The 16,282-nt window shown below is 49.0% G+C and overlaps 2 protein-coding genes across 5 annotated transcripts; both read right to left on the bottom strand.

Annotated features, from left to right (window-relative positions):
* Positions 1-275: 275 nt before the first annotated feature.
* Positions 276-2,945, bottom strand: ENDOG (endonuclease G). The gene is made up of 3 exons (XM_075056147.1): positions 2,401-2,945; positions 1,734-1,843; positions 276-1,025 (listed from the first exon to the last, which is right to left on the bottom strand). Exons 1-3 carry the CDS (start codon positions 2,896-2,898, stop codon positions 740-742), a joined length of 894 nt encoding a protein of 297 aa, XP_074912248.1. The 5' UTR covers positions 2,899-2,945; the 3' UTR covers positions 276-739.
* Positions 2,946-3,064: 119 nt separating this feature from the next.
* TBC1D13 (TBC1 domain family member 13) lies at positions 3,065-16,048 on the bottom strand. 4 transcript variants are annotated; one of them, XM_075056142.1, is made up of 12 exons: positions 15,964-16,048; positions 15,771-15,844; positions 15,114-15,154; positions 14,564-14,625; positions 14,176-14,275; positions 12,697-12,779; positions 12,392-12,551; positions 11,364-11,571; positions 10,500-10,663; positions 8,809-8,969; positions 8,522-8,579; positions 3,065-7,485 (listed from the first exon to the last, which is right to left on the bottom strand). In XM_075056142.1, exons 1-12 carry the CDS (start codon positions 15,984-15,986, stop codon positions 7,420-7,422), a joined length of 1,200 nt encoding a protein of 399 aa, XP_074912243.1. In that variant the 5' UTR covers positions 15,987-16,048; the 3' UTR covers positions 3,065-7,419. The 4 variants fall into 4 exon arrangements, with proteins under 4 accessions (XP_074912243.1, XP_074912245.1, XP_074912246.1 ...); XM_075056144.1 differs by lacking the exon at positions 8,522-8,579; XM_075056145.1 differs by lacking the exon at positions 8,809-8,969.
* Between the last annotated feature and the right edge of the window lie 234 nt (positions 16,049-16,282).

The raw sequence follows: 16,282 nt of genomic DNA, 5'->3' as shown, positions 1-16,282 counted from the left end.
GAAGCTGTTCCTTTCTCAGTCTGACTTCCCCCAGCCCTCCCCCTTCAACTCTAAGGCTTCATCCTTCCCAACAGCAGGAAGGGCTGGAGCTTCAGTTTTGCCTCAGTGCTAAAGCACATCAGCATAGCTTGTTACAGTTTGGCTCCATCTATGATGCCTTAACCTCTGCCTATAGTGAGCTCAACAGGAAAGCAGCTGGAAAAGTTGGCTCTGTCCTCCCAACTCCTGCTGAGATATTCAGAGCTTTGGTAAGAGCAGATAAGAAACAACCAATATTGTGGGTGTTCAAAGCTTTACTGCTAAAACCATCTTCTGAAAGAAAACAATTGTACAATCCTTTGGCCACAGAAAGGCAGGAACCTTTCCTCTCCTCCCCCTGCACCCATCTTGCTCCCATCCTTCCCTGCTAAATAGCAGAAATGAAGTAACTTCCCTTTGTGTCTTAAGGTGAACACAACTCAAAGGGAGCAATTACAGGGGTATGCTCCATACTGCAGATTAGGGGCAAATTCTAAAGACCTACGATGGTGTCAGACGCCCAGGAGCCTTCTGCAGCACCTGCCCTTGAGACCTGCTGCGTGTGCGTGTTTCACTGTTGCATGAGACAAGGGGAAGGGTAAAGAGAAGCATTGGTTTGATTCTTATTTCTCACATTTAAAATTGCACAAGGAACTAGTGTTCTGCAGATGACTGCTGTGAGTCCCTTACCAGGGGATACCTAGATTTGTTTAGTCGGGGTTCAACGCTTGTTTCCAGCTGTAATGGCTTTCAAGTTACCTGTTCTCTTCAAGATGTTTGGGACAAAGAGGAGCCCTGAGGCTCGCTCAATGCTCTCAATGGGAACCAGGAAGCGTTCCAGGGGGATTTTCTCATCCACAGGGCTGTTGGGCATCACATAAGAGCGCAACTCAATCTCCCCGCTTTCCTTCTCCAAGATGAGCACCTTGAAGAAATGGGTGGGAACGGCCACATTGTTCTTCCCAATAACCTGGTACTTGACGTACATCTTCCCATCGGCCTCCATCCTGCACCAACAGCAATGTCCCATGTTACCTCCTAGTCTGGTGCCACATCCACCCCCTCAGCCCTCCACCACCCCTCCTAAGTGAACCCCCACCCCACAGCATGGCAGGGAGCAGCCCTACTTCTGTGGCAGGGGTGTAAAAAAATTGCTGAAACAGAAGCTACATGACGTAGTGAGTCCGAGCTCTGTATTGGGTCTGCTCCCCCCAAATCCCTTCCCTGCTGAATCTCTTTAACAGCGTTTCCTGCTGCCGAAGAGATCTCAACATTAGACAGCTGCTCTTTAGCGCTATACAAAGATCTTTGCAAATAAAGTCATGCTCTTAAGTGGAGAAATAGTTCATGAAATAAAACCTAGAATCTTTATTCTGCAGGGAAGAGGTCTGTAGTGTAATCTGTTAATCTAATAATCTAGTAACCTATTACTGCTAGATTGTTAAGGACTGCAAACAAAAGCGACTGGTTTACGTTGTAGCTCAAGAAACCCACCCTTACTCGCGAAATAATCAACTGAATGGGAAATACACAAACTAATCCTAAGTAACCTTTCCACAGAACCTCTGCGCACAGCTGGTCTCACTTACTGAGCAGGCCCTTAGCAGATCACTCCCGTTTGGGAGCAGCTGGAAGGCTGCACCCCCTCAGCCTGCCTTCCTTTCCCAGCACGATGCATCTTTCGAGCATGGTCTTGGCTTGGCCCTCGTGTTTACCTGGGCAGGTAAAGGGGTCCTGTGCAGACGTAGACGTTCTTGTTGTTCTTTGCCAAGCTTCTGCTGTACTTCTCGAGGTTATTCCAGGCATTCTGGTTTAAATGAGGATCCTAGAAACACAACCAGGGCGACACAGGCAGCAAAGTCAGTCCCTGGGGAATTTCCTCGCTGTTCAGCGTAATAACACCCGCCTTTTCTGTAACACATCTCACAGTGCCCCAAGCACTTTCCAGAAGAGATCTCCGCTATCGCCTCCGCTGCGCACAGCGAGGTCCAGGTTTGCAGACCCAGGAACAGAACCCGCTCACCTCAACCCACGATTTTTGCGACCGTCCGTCCGCCTGTTTAACTTTGCTCCCGCAAGGAGCTGCCCGGAACGGCGTCTCCCGTGGCTTGAGAGAAACACGGCGGGCCACGTTCGTTTGCAGGATGGCCGTTGTTAAATTTGGCAGAAAACACGGCAGCCCCGAGTGACTGTGGCCGCTTCGGACCCTCTCCGCCTGAACCGCCACAGGGACAAGGCCACCGAAGAGCCGGAGACTCCCCGGGGCGGTTTCCAGCGGGGACCGGCGCTTGCCCTTGAACACGGGCAGCTCCGGCTCGCCCTCCCCCAGCCCGGGGGGGGGACACACGACTCTCCCTGCGGGCCCCCCGCGGCGATCCCTACCTGCGGGGCGATGTTGCTGAGGTAGAAGGTGTCCCGCATGGCTTTCTGGCTCCACTTGTGGTTAGCGGCGGCGGCCAGGTGCCCGCGGTCGAAGCCGCTGCCGCGGTAGTCGGCGTTGGTAGCTCGGTGATATTCGTGCACCGAATCGTCCTCTTGGAAATCGCAGGCGGCGCGGTCCGAGGTGCCGCTGAGCGTCTCCCGGTTGAGCTGCTCGATGACCCAAAGCGCGCTGCGGCTCCGCGGATCGTAACACAGCACGTAGGACTCGCGGCTCCGCAGCTGCGCCAGCCCGGGCAGCCCGTACTTGGTCAGCTCGGTCCGCCCCGAGCCCGGCAAGGCCGGCGGACCCGCCGCCGCTACGGCGGGTACGACGGGCAGGCGGCCCAGCAGCCCCTCCGCCTCACGGCCCTCGGCCCGGCGGCGGGCGGTCAGGGCCGCCCCCAGCCCCGCGCCCAGGGCCAGGGAAGCGCCGGGCAGCAGCCACCGGCCCCGCAGCATGGTCCGTGCGCTTCGGGCCGCGGGAGCGGCCGACGCTTAAACGGGCCGTGGCTTGGGCGGAAGGCGGGGCCCGCAGCGGAGGGAGCATCGCCGCTTTAAGGGCGAGAGGGCGCCATCCCCCCGGGACCCGGCGGCGGCGGCGAGAGAAGCGTCTGCGGCACCGGTGTGCAAAGAAACCATTTTATTAGGACAAAGGCGAGAACAGCGTTAAACGAGGGGCCCCGACGGAGGGGCTCGGAGGAGAAAGTACAAAAATAAAGAGCGGGGCAGGCGACGGGACAGGACGGCGACCTCCCGGGGACGCTCCGCCCCGGCCGCCCACCCGCGGGTACCGCTCTCCCAGCCCCGCAGCATCCGCAGTCGCAGCGTTACCTTTGCAGGTTTTGTTTTTTTTTTTTATTTCTTCGAGAAAAGCCACCGCTCCCCTCTCCCCACGGCCGGCCCCGCGGAGCGAGGCAGCGGCGAGGTGGGCGAAGGCAAAGCCAAACCGTGGTGCCGAAGGGGAGGTGGGGAGGGAGAGGGGGTAGCTGACAGCACAGAGCCACAGCTCACGGCTGCTCCTCGGTCGCTTGGTTCCCCCCCAGCCGCCATCGCAGAGAACGTTTAGAAATAGTGTAGTCGTCACCTGTAGCAGCATTACCTCCAAGCTCAACACGGCCGGTCACGTCACCGAGAGATGTTTGCGCAAAGCCACCCCTTTAGTTAAAGGAAGCATTATAAAAATAGTGTTTAAAAAGAAGCATAAAAGAAAGAGTGTTAGAGTGATAAAGTGTTCTCTATACCCTGTTCTGGCAATTCCTTCCAGACAAGGTAAGGAAAAAAAAAAAAAGTGTTACTTGTTCCTCTCTTTTGGTGAAAGGGCATTTTAGAAGAGTGCTCCAAACAGCTAAAACGAAGTCACTGACAGTCATTAAGGGAAAACAGCCTCTGCTTTCCCAGACTCCCCCAAAGCAACTTCTGGCCTTCATTCTGCTCACTGCCAAAGCGTTAATAATTCTAAGTCACAGAATTCAAACTCCAAATCAGTATTCTGAGTGACCACCATCGACTTGATCTCTAGTATCCTGTTGCTTCTACCTCACTGGAAAAGCCACAAAGTTTCCTCAATCCTGAGTTACAGCAAGGTGCAGGTAGAGCAGACCTCTTCCTCCCAGGGAAGGCTCATCTCTCCCCATATCCAGCACAGTGTCCTGTTTTTCCTTCCCAGTTGAAGATAGGTCCCCCTTCCCCTGCCTGGCAGTAGTCCTGCCTGTGAGGAATGTGTTGTAAGAGCTATTTAAACATCCTCTGTTTAGGCCCCTATGAAACAAGGGGTGCCCAAGGCACCCCAGACTAACACCTCCCAACTCAAAGACCTGCCACTTCAGCCAACCTCACTGCTCCTGCAGCAGATTAGGATTGAAAGAAATCAGAGGTGGAAAGGTCTCAAGGGTGGAGCACTTGTTACTTGGCCACACAAGCAAGGAACCACTAGTTAAATAACATCTGACCTCAACAACAACAAAAATAATCACCAAAAGCCTTTCAGGAATGAAGCCAAGGAAACTCATGAGGAGATTCAAAAGTTGGTAACAAGACTTTCTTTTCTCCCTTCAGAAAATCTGGTTTGCTCTTAAAGAAAGAAGAAAAATCTTAGAATAAAGAAATGGATGGCCTAAGTCATTGAAAAGTGCAACAACTCCTTTCCACAGCCCTTTTCAACAGCATAAGTCCTACCACACAGGAGGTGCTAAGGAGGAATATAAAACAGCTTTTCATGTAGGAAGCAGCTTGCCTGGGTGTATCAAAGTTGTTACAAGTTCTCCCCAAAGAAGGACTCAATCAGTTTAGCAGCCATAGTCTGGATAAGCTAGAGAATTTATCCCAGAGAACCTTCCCAGCAGCAAAGCTCTCATTGCATCCCATTAAACCACTGCAGACTCCTTTTAAAAGCATTTCCTGTCACCCCCTAAAGAGAAGCAAGATGGCATAATATAAAACCTTCAGCACTTCGGAAGGGAAAAGGCAGCATGACACCCATACCCAGACAGCCACCTGCACTACTACTTGAGTAGCCACCTCCCCGCTGTCTTCGTCGAGCGTTTGTAACACTACAGACCAGCACCTCACTCAGAGCTGGGCAACTCCACTGCAGGTCAACCTCAGTACCCAAACGCTACTCTGAAAACAAGCCGAAGTTCACCTACAAGTAATGCTTAAATCCCGATTTGTCTGCTGCCTCCTCAGGCTATTTTAAGGAGGCTTCTAGCCATTCAGAGCAGGAACCCTCATGGATGCTCCTGTTAAGCAGTGAGAAAATACAGCATAAGGGAACCCTGCATTTGCCAGGCGGACCCAAAATGAACAGCCCAGGTATTCAGGGAGGTTGTACATGGAATGTGAGAGAGCTACAACAGTATTTAGAGCAGTTCTGAGGCAGAAATGTTTGGAGGAGGTCCAATTCTGCCTAAGCGTTTGACCCTCCGGTTCTACATTTGTGCCTACCAGCTAGCCATTTGGCCACACGAGGTCTGACTACTGGCCTCTCTAGTGCAGGGTGCCCAAGAGCTCAGGCCATGACGCTACCTGGAATAGCTCAGTGATACAAGGCAGGAAGAACATCCATCCAGTAGTTAGAGCAGACAGGATGCTTCATCACACAGCTGTCCTGGTCTATCAGTTCCATATTTCTTTGAGGAAAACTCTACCCTCTAGAAAGGATTGCAGCAGAGAGGGATACCATTAGCCACAGGTATTAATTACAGATTGTTTTAAGTCTTCAGTTGCTCTTGCTCCACCACAGCAGCAACACCTGGCTGCACCAGTGTTACTCGAGCATCTTCTGAAGAGGCAGAGATTGCTTGGGATTGCCAATAAGAACATAGGTACATGCATCAGCCTGTCCTCCGGTCTCCCCACACACCTTTGTGAGAATTACAGTAGCGTGTAAAGAACCGGCCTTTAGTGAAGGAAATAAGCTGAAGGCTGACCACATCCCTCCTGCTAGGGCGATTCTAGGCCATCAGCAGCTTAAGCAGATCTTACAAAGACGACTGACCTCTAACAAATCAATACCCATAAATACTGAAAACTGCAGTGTCAAAGAGCTATGCAGAGGTGAGCCAGCACAGCACAGAAAGAAAGGGAAAAGCATGCTGGATTAGTGTTCACTCAAGAGCTTCTGTACCACCCAAGCACCTGGCTGCTGGCAGTTCCTCCCTCTGAGGATTAAGGTTTCTGATCAGCTTGACGCTGCCGGCAGGTTAGCAGTTCTCTCCGTAGTTTGTCTTAGCTGATGTTCAACCTGAGCCTGCTCCGCTGTATTTGAAGTGCAGCAGTTTCCCTCTCAGGAGGGACAAGTGTCCAACTCAGGAATGTGACTCCAACAGGACCGGTACACAGAAAAGTGGACCAGCCCCAGCAGTCAGCTAATGACAAATGCTTGTATGCCCACTGGATGACACCAGAAAAGGACTCTTACTTGGAGCTCAGACCTGTACCATGTCTCTTCCTGGCAAGAAGTACGATGAGACAATATCAAGGTTACTATGACCAGAGCTTCTGCAGGGTAATATTATGCAAGCCACTGAGGCAGAAAACCCCAGTGCCATGCCTGTATAAGCCCCTAAATACGGCTGTCTTCATTGCAGGTGACTAGATGCCCATTTCTTGTATTTCACAATCCTGACTGTAGCTGGATATGCTCCGGTTCAGAGCAAGGAAAGCAGCGTGAGGCCTCCCTGCAGCAACAAGCTCCTGCTCTAAGGCTGTGCATAATAAGGCTTGACTTCAAACTGCACTTCACTCATTGATTAAAACCACCACAGTCTTGCTTTCAAGGACACCTTGTTGATAAGGCGATTCTGGATTCAGGCAGTTGCAGTGCACAAAGCCACCAGCTGTAATCGTCTCCTCCCATCTCAACTTCTCAAGGTCTCTTTCCCAGGCAAAGGGGTCCAAACTGCCAGATGTCAGATGACAATCCCCAGAAACTGATGCAGTCTTCTTTGCACACCCCAGGGATGGCCAAGTGCAGACACAAGGGAGGAGAATCCAGAAGCTACTTGAATGGCAGGATGCATGACTTCATCGCAATACATTCTATTCACAGGAGGAAGATCCTTCTATACTCACCCACCAAAATCCACTGGACTGCAGCTTGTCCCTTCCCCATTAGAAGTTACTCCAAGTGTTACTTCCATCATACAGGAGTCCATTCCTTCAGGGATATGCAGACAGATTGTTTCTTTCTCCCCAAACTTAAGTCATTAAAAAAAGATACAAAGAACTGCTTTTGGCAGCACAGAGGCATTTGAGACTTGAAAAAATCTGGAGTGCAGGACCCAAGTAGATGGGGAAGTAATCAGTCCTTGACCTAATAAATAGAGTAGAAGGAAGTCTTCAAGGTGGCCAGTAGCCCAAACACGAAACCTGAAGTCCTGCAGAGACCACTAGGAGCTTTAACGCACCACACTGCATGGGGGCATCTCCTGGGATCCACTGCCATACAGTTTCTCTGACATCTTTTGTTAGGCTCATGGACTATTTGGAATCTTGAAGTTCCTTTGCCTTCTTCAAAATCAGATGAACATCAGAGATAGGATAATCCTGTGTCAAAGAAACAAAGTGACACAGGTGACTACCTAGGTTTTCTTGTACACACTGTTTCACTTAAGCAGGGCAAACCTTGACAACAGTATTCTTGGCCTATTATAACATACGGCCGTATTCAGTTACTCCCTTAACAGCTCACAGTTTCCTGTTTTGTAACTGATCGAGCCTCAATACCCTTCAAGAAAGTTGGTTTGTTTTGTTTTTTTTTAATTTGTCCTCCAAGGGTACAGTAAGCTGGCCTGCTACAAGGGCTACCTTCATGCCAGAAAGCCTTATCAAAGCCAGTATCTTGCACAGCCCAAAGCAGGAACTGGCAGAATCAGAGATTTCCTACTGTGCAGTGCAGGTGTTCTCAGCCACGGGCTCTCACAAATCTCAGAACTAAACAAAAGCCTCCAGCCACTAAATTTAATACTGTTACACAGGGTTTCACATCTTTGCTGGAAAATATTGATTTTTATTTTTTTTTCCAAGAGTGATTAAAAGTCTCTAGTCTATGACAACTTCTCTGTAGGCCACAATGGGTACACAAGCAAAAGGTGACTTGACTTTAATCACAATGCTGGGCTCCAGACAGCAGCACTGTGCCCCACCAACAGAAGATCAAAGAAAGAATATTACTCTCTGAAATAGGGCCCACTGCTACTGTAGCACTAAAAAGGGGGAGGAAAGAGAAGAGATCCATACAGAGCTAGGATGACAAAACAGAAAGTGTACAGCCACTTTCTACACGTGGAAGTGAAAACCCGGTTAGCAGCACAGGGAGCAGAGACACCACCACCAAGGAAGTTAAAGCAGTCATTTGTGATGAGTTCAGTTTCCCAGTGGGTGGTGGGGACCACAGCATGCAGAGATTCATACTTCCAGTAATGAGCATGCTGCAAGATCTACCTTAAGATTTTTCTGCATGCAACCATCAGAAATCTGGTACTTCTCTTCAGCCAGGCATACCCCTACTATCATCCTCTCTCACAGTACTATTTCAAGACTCCTCAAATTACTCCCTATGCCAACTATATTTAATCCTTACCTGCAGCAGCCTCATGTTCAGAGTGAAGTCTCCTTCCAGCAACTGATCCCGGATTAGTCTGAAAGATGGAAATTATTCCAGCTACTTTTGACTCTTTACAGAGGAACTTTAAAAACAGACTTCACTGTGCCCTTATAGAGGCTTTTGAAAATGCTTTTGCTACCTCTGTAACAAGTGACTAACCTATTCACCAGATGCCTTGACACATGCCTACAGAAGACTCGTGGATCCACGGATTTAGATAAAGGACGGAAAGAAAAGAGCAGGAAGGCTACCTCTGTACTTACGTCAACATGGCACAACAGACGAGCAGAAGAAAATCAAACCGCTTATCATCAGCAAAGAGGGAGTCCCAGATACGGATGACGTCTGGCAGCAGGAACTCTTGGGACAAGAGCAGCGTCAGCCAGCGGAAGGCAAAGAACTGGGGTTTGATGTTCTGTTCTTGCTGTCAGACATGCACCAGGCAAAGAATGAATACGTGCTTTCGGCCAGTTCCCTACAAGAGATGCACCCCATGTTTCCATCCCCATCTCTACCCTGATATGGCTCTAAGCTGCCAACTCATACTGCAACATCAGCAAACCCACTGCCTCCTTTGAAGACTCTCACATTCAAGCTAGACTGGGAGAGATTTTAAATGCAGCCATGCTCCATGCCTACAAGCCAGAAAATGCTCCTCTGTCCACAACATGGAGTAAAGGACACTTTTTTTCCTAAAAGCACTATTTGTGTTAGTTCCGTTAAACTTGCCAAGTAATTTTAATGTTCCTATTTGAATAGCGTTTTATCTGCAAAGCCACAGCCCTCCCCCTCTAGCAGAGGCACTGTTTTGTCAGGATTTCCTCTCCTTTCCAGAAGCCCTGTACTTATCAAAAGGTTTACTATTCACAAAAAGAAACAAAGATGGAACAGAGTTCGCACTGATGGTTGGTAAAACATACTGTAAGCACTCCTAGCCTGAAGCTTTCTTGTTTTCTGCTGTTAAATCCAAGGGACCATAAGTTTAACCAAGGTCAAACGAGTTCAGGATCCTGATGATATTCTTAAGGACCAGCTGCTACATGGCCAAGACCATTTCCTGCCAGCCAAACTGTAAGCAGTCTATTTTCTCCCCACTGAATCAGCCACCAGCCAACACCGTGGGTCATGTCACTGTGCTGACAAACCATCTTTTGGATTATAAAAGAAATATATCCTGATTTTTCCAAACACAGAAAAAATCTCAGTGTGATTTGGTGAAGGCTGGAGTAACAAGAACATCTTTCCCTTCCAAATTCTCCTTGGACTTTTACACCAAACAGACTTTTGTTTTCAAAAAAAGCTGCCTTCTGCACATTCTACAAAACTCGTACCAACCCAAGGCACTCAGAGACCCCTGGATGATGGAGAATGATAGAATTAGGTGGGTGGGATGGTCCAGCCTGCTGGATTTCACTTTACTTCTAGAATGATCTCCATGCAGTTTAAGTTAGCGCTGTCAGGGCAACCAGTGGCAACAGAAGTGTGTGCACGGAGTGGGGGCTGTTTTTTGTTTTGTTCTTAAGGACAGACACACAATTCCTGTAACCTCAAATTCCAGAAACTCTACAGTGAAACTCATGTTTTGCCTGATGACTAGAAGAGAGCAAAGACTCCAGCTCCTAACTAAGCCACAACCCAGGTGACCAGGGATTGTGGCCAAGTCACTTCGGACTCACAGCTGGCAGCTTTGCAACAACTACTGTTTGCTTTCACAGTCAGGCAGGAGGAAAGCCTTGCTGTGTCAGCTCGCTCTAGGCTTACTCCAAGGAGAGGTCGTTTCAGCTCATAGATAAAAGAGCCTCTACGCCCCATAGGCAAAGCCCTTCATACACTCTCTCAACCTTTCTATTAAAGCACAGTAACAGTTTAACAAAATTGGTTGAAATTTAAATGCACTATTAAGCTCCATTCCTTGCATTCCAACTGAGACTCAGAGAAACACCTAGCTCCTCACCAGTTTCAAATACAGCTCCACATCTTTTTCCTTCAGGGTGGAATAGACCTTCTCCATTTTGTAGGTGATACCACACTGAGAATCATCCAGGCTCTTAATGAAGTTGTCCCGAATTTCAGCCATTAGATTGGTAAAGCAGAAAAATGTGTCTGCTTCAGCATGTTCTGAAAAAAAAATAAATTAAAAATGGTGGGGGAATAGAGGAAGCATGACTGACAGAGGCACACAGACTTAGAACTGGTTTTGCTCCATAATTTGGTTGCTGTACTGGATTCAAGTAGCAGATCCCACAAGGTCTTGGCTTCCCTGGTCTGGGACAAGACTAGACACTTCTTTTTTTTTTTTTTTTTTTTTTAACTAGAAATGTCTACAGAGCCACTGCAGATACAGCCCCTGTGTGCAACACTAGGTCTTCATGACATTGGGTCACAAACAATTTATCTATGCCCAAGAACATCATCTGCTCTCCCTGCCATCAGCACACACCCTGGGAGCTCCCGTGAAGTAGAAGCAATAAGCAAAGTACTCCCATTCCATTCTTTTCTTACCGTGTTATATATAGTACGAGCAAACAAGAGCTTCTAAAAGGATTTCAAGTTTCACAGAGTGCAACTTAGATCCATGCAAAACAAACAAAAACCCCTCAAAAATCTTCACTTCCTATGTCCTCACCACCCAGAGACCACTCAGTTTCCATCAACTTGCTACGGTCCCCAAAACTCCTCATCTCTTGCTGTATTTGCTTTTTGGCCCTGATCAGTCAAAAGACAGTTGTTTAAAGAGAGTCTCATTCCCAAAACAGTTCATTATGTAGAGAGCATGCAATATGACAGCCATTACTGAGCAGCCAAAAGAGTCTCTCACCTTTCCATTCACTGTTAGGATCTGTAGCAAAGGTGTAGTAAAGAGGCCCCACGATTTCATTCATCCCCTGAACATACGCTATCCCAGGGTTCAGCTTGGCATAGATGAACAGGATTCGCTCCACCACTTCCCAGTGAGCTTCACAGCCATTAGGCAGAACTTCGTACTCGCTCAGAGAATTAGGAGTTGTTTTAAGAGGGGAGCTCACCTGAAGAGCAAGGCAAGACTAGGGCTGATTCAGGATAACCAACTGGCACAGATAGTTTTGTACACATGACAAGCTTGGCTTTTAAATACACATAGCCCCCCAAAAGATCTGGACAGCTTACACCAAGCAGGCACGTGTTCACATAAACCAAGGCAAGTACTTGGTAAGCACAAAGGCACTGAAGTCCTAGTGCTGGCTATCCCTGAAGAGCAAAGCAGTCTGTGCAGCAACAGACAGTTCCCCTGAATCATTGCACCACCTGATCCCACGCAGTAAGAAACCACAGCAGTTCCACTTCTTTGTTAGTGGTATGAGGAAAAGGATAGATCTGTTATGGTAGCAAACCACCTTCCACAACAGCAAGTGGTGCTTGTACTGTAACGCTCATGAAGGAGGAAAGAGAGAACACACATTTCAGCAGATACCCAGCTCTTTTCCTAATTGCAGGTTTATGAGATCCAGTTGTGGAAGACTACCTAAATTCAACTTCAATAAATTAACCCTTCAGTGTTTTGTTCCCATATGGAAAGGCACATGTCAAGCATAAAATACTCACATCTTCCTGCAACTCCAACTTCCACCAGAAGTCAGGAAAAAATAATCCTTGAAATTAAATATACCTATAATTCCCTACTAACTGTCAGGCATGTCAACTGATTCTACAAAGGTGTCTAGCCACCAGAATGCAAAGTATCTGCTGGGATATTTGCTTAATTCCACTGCACAAGCAGAAAGTGAAACAGAAAAAAGCCCAAGAAACAGCCTTCCCCTTATCAGCTAAGACGCCTTGCCCCCCAGACAGCCCCCACCTAGATCTCACATTTGTAACCCCACTGCGGTTTCGCGCCACTGTCTGCGACTTGAGTGTGGTCTGCTCCACCCGCTTGCGCAGCGTCTCAAACTCATTTTGAGGGTCCAGAATTAAAAGGCAGGGGTAGTCTGTTGGGCGCTGGAAGAATGCCATGTCAGGGTATAGCCTCCTAGGACGGATACAGAAGGAAATCAGGCATAAGAAGAAGGAAGTACATGCCCCATGTTGAATGGGAGGCTCGGTTTAATATTAAACTTTGTTTTCAAAGTACAATGTGTTAACCAAACCCCTCGGTTTCATTATGCCTCACACACCTGACATCTTTGTCTATCTGGAGAAGCACTTCGTTATCCTTGAAGTAAGTATTCCATCGACTGTCTGGGTTTGGATTGAGGGGCTAAAGAAATAAACAACAGAAACAGAACAAGCATGTTTCACATGTATCAAAATCCTCAGTAAACATACACTGATCTAACATTTCTTCTGTCCTTCTGTCATCTAGTACCAGCATGCTCCTAGCACATCAGGTTTAATTTTTTTCTCTCACTAGCTACGTTTACTGTTGTTTCTTCACACAGTATGCAGGAAGTGGATCAGAGTTTGTGAAACAAGTGAGCATGCAGGTTCACTTAGAGAGGCAGGAGCCAACATCTCCAATGCCTCTTCACCTGCCTCTTAATGACTTTGTTCCCAAATCGGGTATCTTGTCCTGTGTCAATAAGATTCCTGATTGCAGCTCCAACCTGTACAACAGAGATGGTCTTCGTACTTAGAGTTACCCACTCACAGAGTACTTAGGCATTGTGGTTATTAGTTACAAATACCCTCCTCTATCTTAACTCTGAGAATGCTGATTACGCACCACCATTGTGCCTAGGAAAAAGGAAACACATACTACTATAAACAACCTATCCTGTATCTGACCAGTTTTCCAATATGACAAACTACCTCTCCACACACACACCTTCCTCTCTCCACATCAAGATCCATGCAAAGTTAACAACTAACTGAGAAAAGAAAAAAACAAAACAAACAAAAAAACAAAACAGAAAAAGCAATGTTCCAAGAGATTCAAAGATCACTGTAACCTGCCAATGTGTGCGTGGAGTTTTACAAACACACTAGTTTTACAGCACCAAAGCCTCCAGAGATCACAGCAGCACAGATAACTATGCTAGCAGAGGAGTTAACGTTCAAGACCAGTCATGGAAGCAGTTGTATCATTTTACAGTCTCTTCTGATCAGTTACTTCATTCCCTCCCCCAACACATACACTCTTAACAGCGCTTTCAGAGAAGGGAAAAGCCAAGGGATGAAGGAAATAGTGAATTTAAAAAAAAAAAAAAAAGCCAGCAGCACAACTAGAAATAAGTGAGTCTCCTGCCTTCCATGCCATTGTCCAACTTGACTCTCCTGCTTCTTTTATATCCTCTGTTCCAATTAGCCTGCTCCGAGTCCACTCAGGGACCTGACTTCCTACCACAGTGTCTCTTTGCTAGAGGTACCTCTTCTGAGCCTCTCCCTTTCCCCCTTTCCCTAGAAGACCCATAGCCTGGGCAGCTAGCCCCAAAGGAGGGGAGAAGGGAAAGAAAAGAGCTCTGTTCAGAACTACTGGTGCTTTGCTAATAATTCACAGTGAAGGCTAGTAAGACAGAAGTGCCAGGCTGTACCTCCTGCTAGCAGGGAAAAACGGTTGAGAACAGAGCCAAGAGCAGTCCAGGGGTCCAGACTCCAGAACAACAGTTTATAGCTCTGGGGAATTTTCTGCAACACAAAGGCTTAACAGCACTTACGTGATCTTCTAAGGTCACGTCTTCCCTTGAAACGCCCAGGTTGGCTTTGGCGATCCCAGGCTGGATAATCATTTCCTTTAGGAACTGGGAATACAGATCCCTTAAAGGAAGAAAAGGGGAATTTGCAATGAAGCAGAAGATTAAGTCAACATAAGCACCCAGACTGAGTTCAAATAGATCTCTCTGTACCACCCTGCTCAGCCATAAGGCATTTGATTTTCTCTTCAGTTGAGTTTAGCTGAAGAGGTCAATCCCCCAGAGAGTCTACAGAACAGTGCATTCCACACAAGAACAATTCATTTTATGAAGGTACTTAATTATTTAAGGAACTGTTCTCCTTCTCCGCAGATATCATTAGAAATAAAGAGGCAAGTACCAATGTTCTCACCTCTGTTTCTTCAGCAAAGAGCTCCATAAGGATTTCTCTAAAGGGAGGTAGTTCAGGAGTATCTGCACAGAAGACAGATGCACACAAATTAGCATTTGCAGAATGGGCTGATATACCTGTAAGATGAGCAAACCAAACACAGTGGCTAGAACTGACTCTTTTAAAATACTGGGAGCTTTCTCCAGAAAGCCTAGTACTTTGCCAAGTGACAGTCAGAAGTATTTTGGGGACTGGTTTTTAACATAGACCTATTTGCAGGATTGATCAATAGTTAACCTGACCAAAATGCACTCCTAGCTTAATACTGAGGGCTGCTCTCATGCAAAGAGCAGACAGCTGCTTTCTATCATCCAAAGCCATGGCTGTCCTGTGTCAGTAAATGCTACTGCAACTGTGCCAGTGCTGATCTCCACAAATTACTGTTGATTTTGAGTGGCTTTTAAGCTCTGGATTTTTGCTGTTTACAATTTTAAGTGCCCCAAAATAGCGTGTACCTAAGCAACCCAAAGCATCACTCACAAGAAACAAAAGCAGCCCAAGCAAAACCCACCTTCCAGCACAGGCAGCGCAGCCCACCATCAAAGGGAATTCCTGTGGAACATCAGGCAGAGAAATAACTACGTTAGCCCCAGTCTCACCGCAGTTTGTTAACGTCACCACACAAACAGGCAAGGCAGCACTTTTCCTCCCCAGGGGGCAAGAAGTTTTCACAGGAACGCTATAGGGGTTACACCCGGTGCCAAACTTGCCGGTGCTTCCCAAGGGGGAAGGTACCTGCGGCAGGCCTTGGAAGCAGAAAGCTGGGGACCGTGCAGGCGATGGACAGGGCACAGCTGAAGCAACGAAACCCACAACCATCTCAGAGAGCGACGGCGGGGGGGGGGAAGAAGGGTTCGCCTGGAAGTTTGCGGCTGTGCTCAAAGGCCGGGTGGGGACCGCTGCGGCCTGATGGAGCTTGGGCTTGAAAACGCACCCGCCGGCCTCAGGTTTCCAACACCCGCCGCCCCACAACAGCTCTAGGCGAGGAGCACTCGGCGGTAGCTGAGGCGGCCTTCAGCCCTCGGACGCCCTGGGGCCTGACAGCCCGCCTCTGCGCCTTCAGGCGTCCCGAGCCCCGCGGGGGGCAGCGCCAGGGGCCGAGGGCCGTGCCCTGCGCCCTCCTCGCCCGGGCCGGGTCCGGTCCCCACACCTCCCCGGGGCGGCTCACCGCTGAAGCAGAGGTCGCGGAGCTTGGTCAGAGCCACCGTGGGTTCGCCGAGCACCTCCTGGAAATCCGCGATCCTGAGGGGAACGGAGCCGCGACCGTCACAACGTTGGTTACCGGCACCCCCCGACCCCACAAAGCCCTACACCCACTTCCTCCTCCTCGCCCCCGCAGGGGAAAGGGCCCCAACACCGACCTGCTCTGGTGCAACCGCGACATGGCGGCCCCCGCGCCCCTTCCCCGCGCGCCGCATAAACGCTCCGACTGGAAACCCTGCCCGCGGGGGGAGTGGGCGGGGTTCATATAGACCACGCCCCACCCCCGCCCACCCCACAGGCAGTGGCTCCGCCCCCCTCCCATAGGGGCGGGGCGATGAGCCCCGTCGCTGCCCGCCGCTTTTGTCCCCCCGGGCCGGTCCCGGAGCACCGACCTGCTGCGGGGGGGGGAGGGGGGGAGGCTGGGTCAGGCGGCGGGTTGTGCCCTGTCACGGCACCACGCTCCCACCCGCGACCTGG

This window comes from Buteo buteo, chromosome 23, assembly GCF_964188355.1.
Source record: "Buteo buteo chromosome 23, bButBut1.hap1.1, whole genome shotgun sequence".
Lineage (NCBI taxonomy): Eukaryota > Metazoa > Chordata > Aves > Accipitriformes > Accipitridae > Buteo > Buteo buteo.
The sequence above is the reverse complement of the archived record's forward strand: the minus strand, read 5'-3'. Positions and strand labels throughout refer to the sequence as shown.

What these genes read in the sequence shown, in the direction of transcription:
- ENDOG (XM_075056147.1), bottom strand. Translation starts at nt 2,898, where the DNA reads ATGCTGCGGGGCCGGTGGCTGCTGCCCGGCGCTTCCCTGGCCCTGGGC. An exon ending in TCAGCAACATCGCCCCGCAG is followed by an intron (nt 1,844 to 2,400) that starts GTAGGGATCGCC and finishes TTGTGTTTCTAG; the next exon opens with GATCCTCATTTAAACCAGAA. An exon ending in GGACCCCTTTACCTGCCCAG is followed by an intron (nt 1,026 to 1,733) that starts GTAAACACGAGG and finishes CTGTTGGTGCAG; the next exon opens with GATGGAGGCCGATGGGAAGA.
- TBC1D13 (XM_075056142.1), bottom strand. Translation starts at nt 15,986, where the DNA reads ATGTCGCGGTTGCACCAGAGCAG. An exon ending in TGGAGCTGTATTTGAAACTG is followed by an intron (nt 8,970 to 10,499) that starts GTGAGGAGCTAG and finishes CATGTCTGACAG; the next exon opens with CAAGAACAGAACATCAAACC. An exon ending in GTCTGTTGTGCCATGTTGAC is followed by an intron (nt 8,580 to 8,808) that starts GTAAGTACAGAG and finishes TCCATCTTTCAG; the next exon opens with ACTAATCCGGGATCAGTTGC.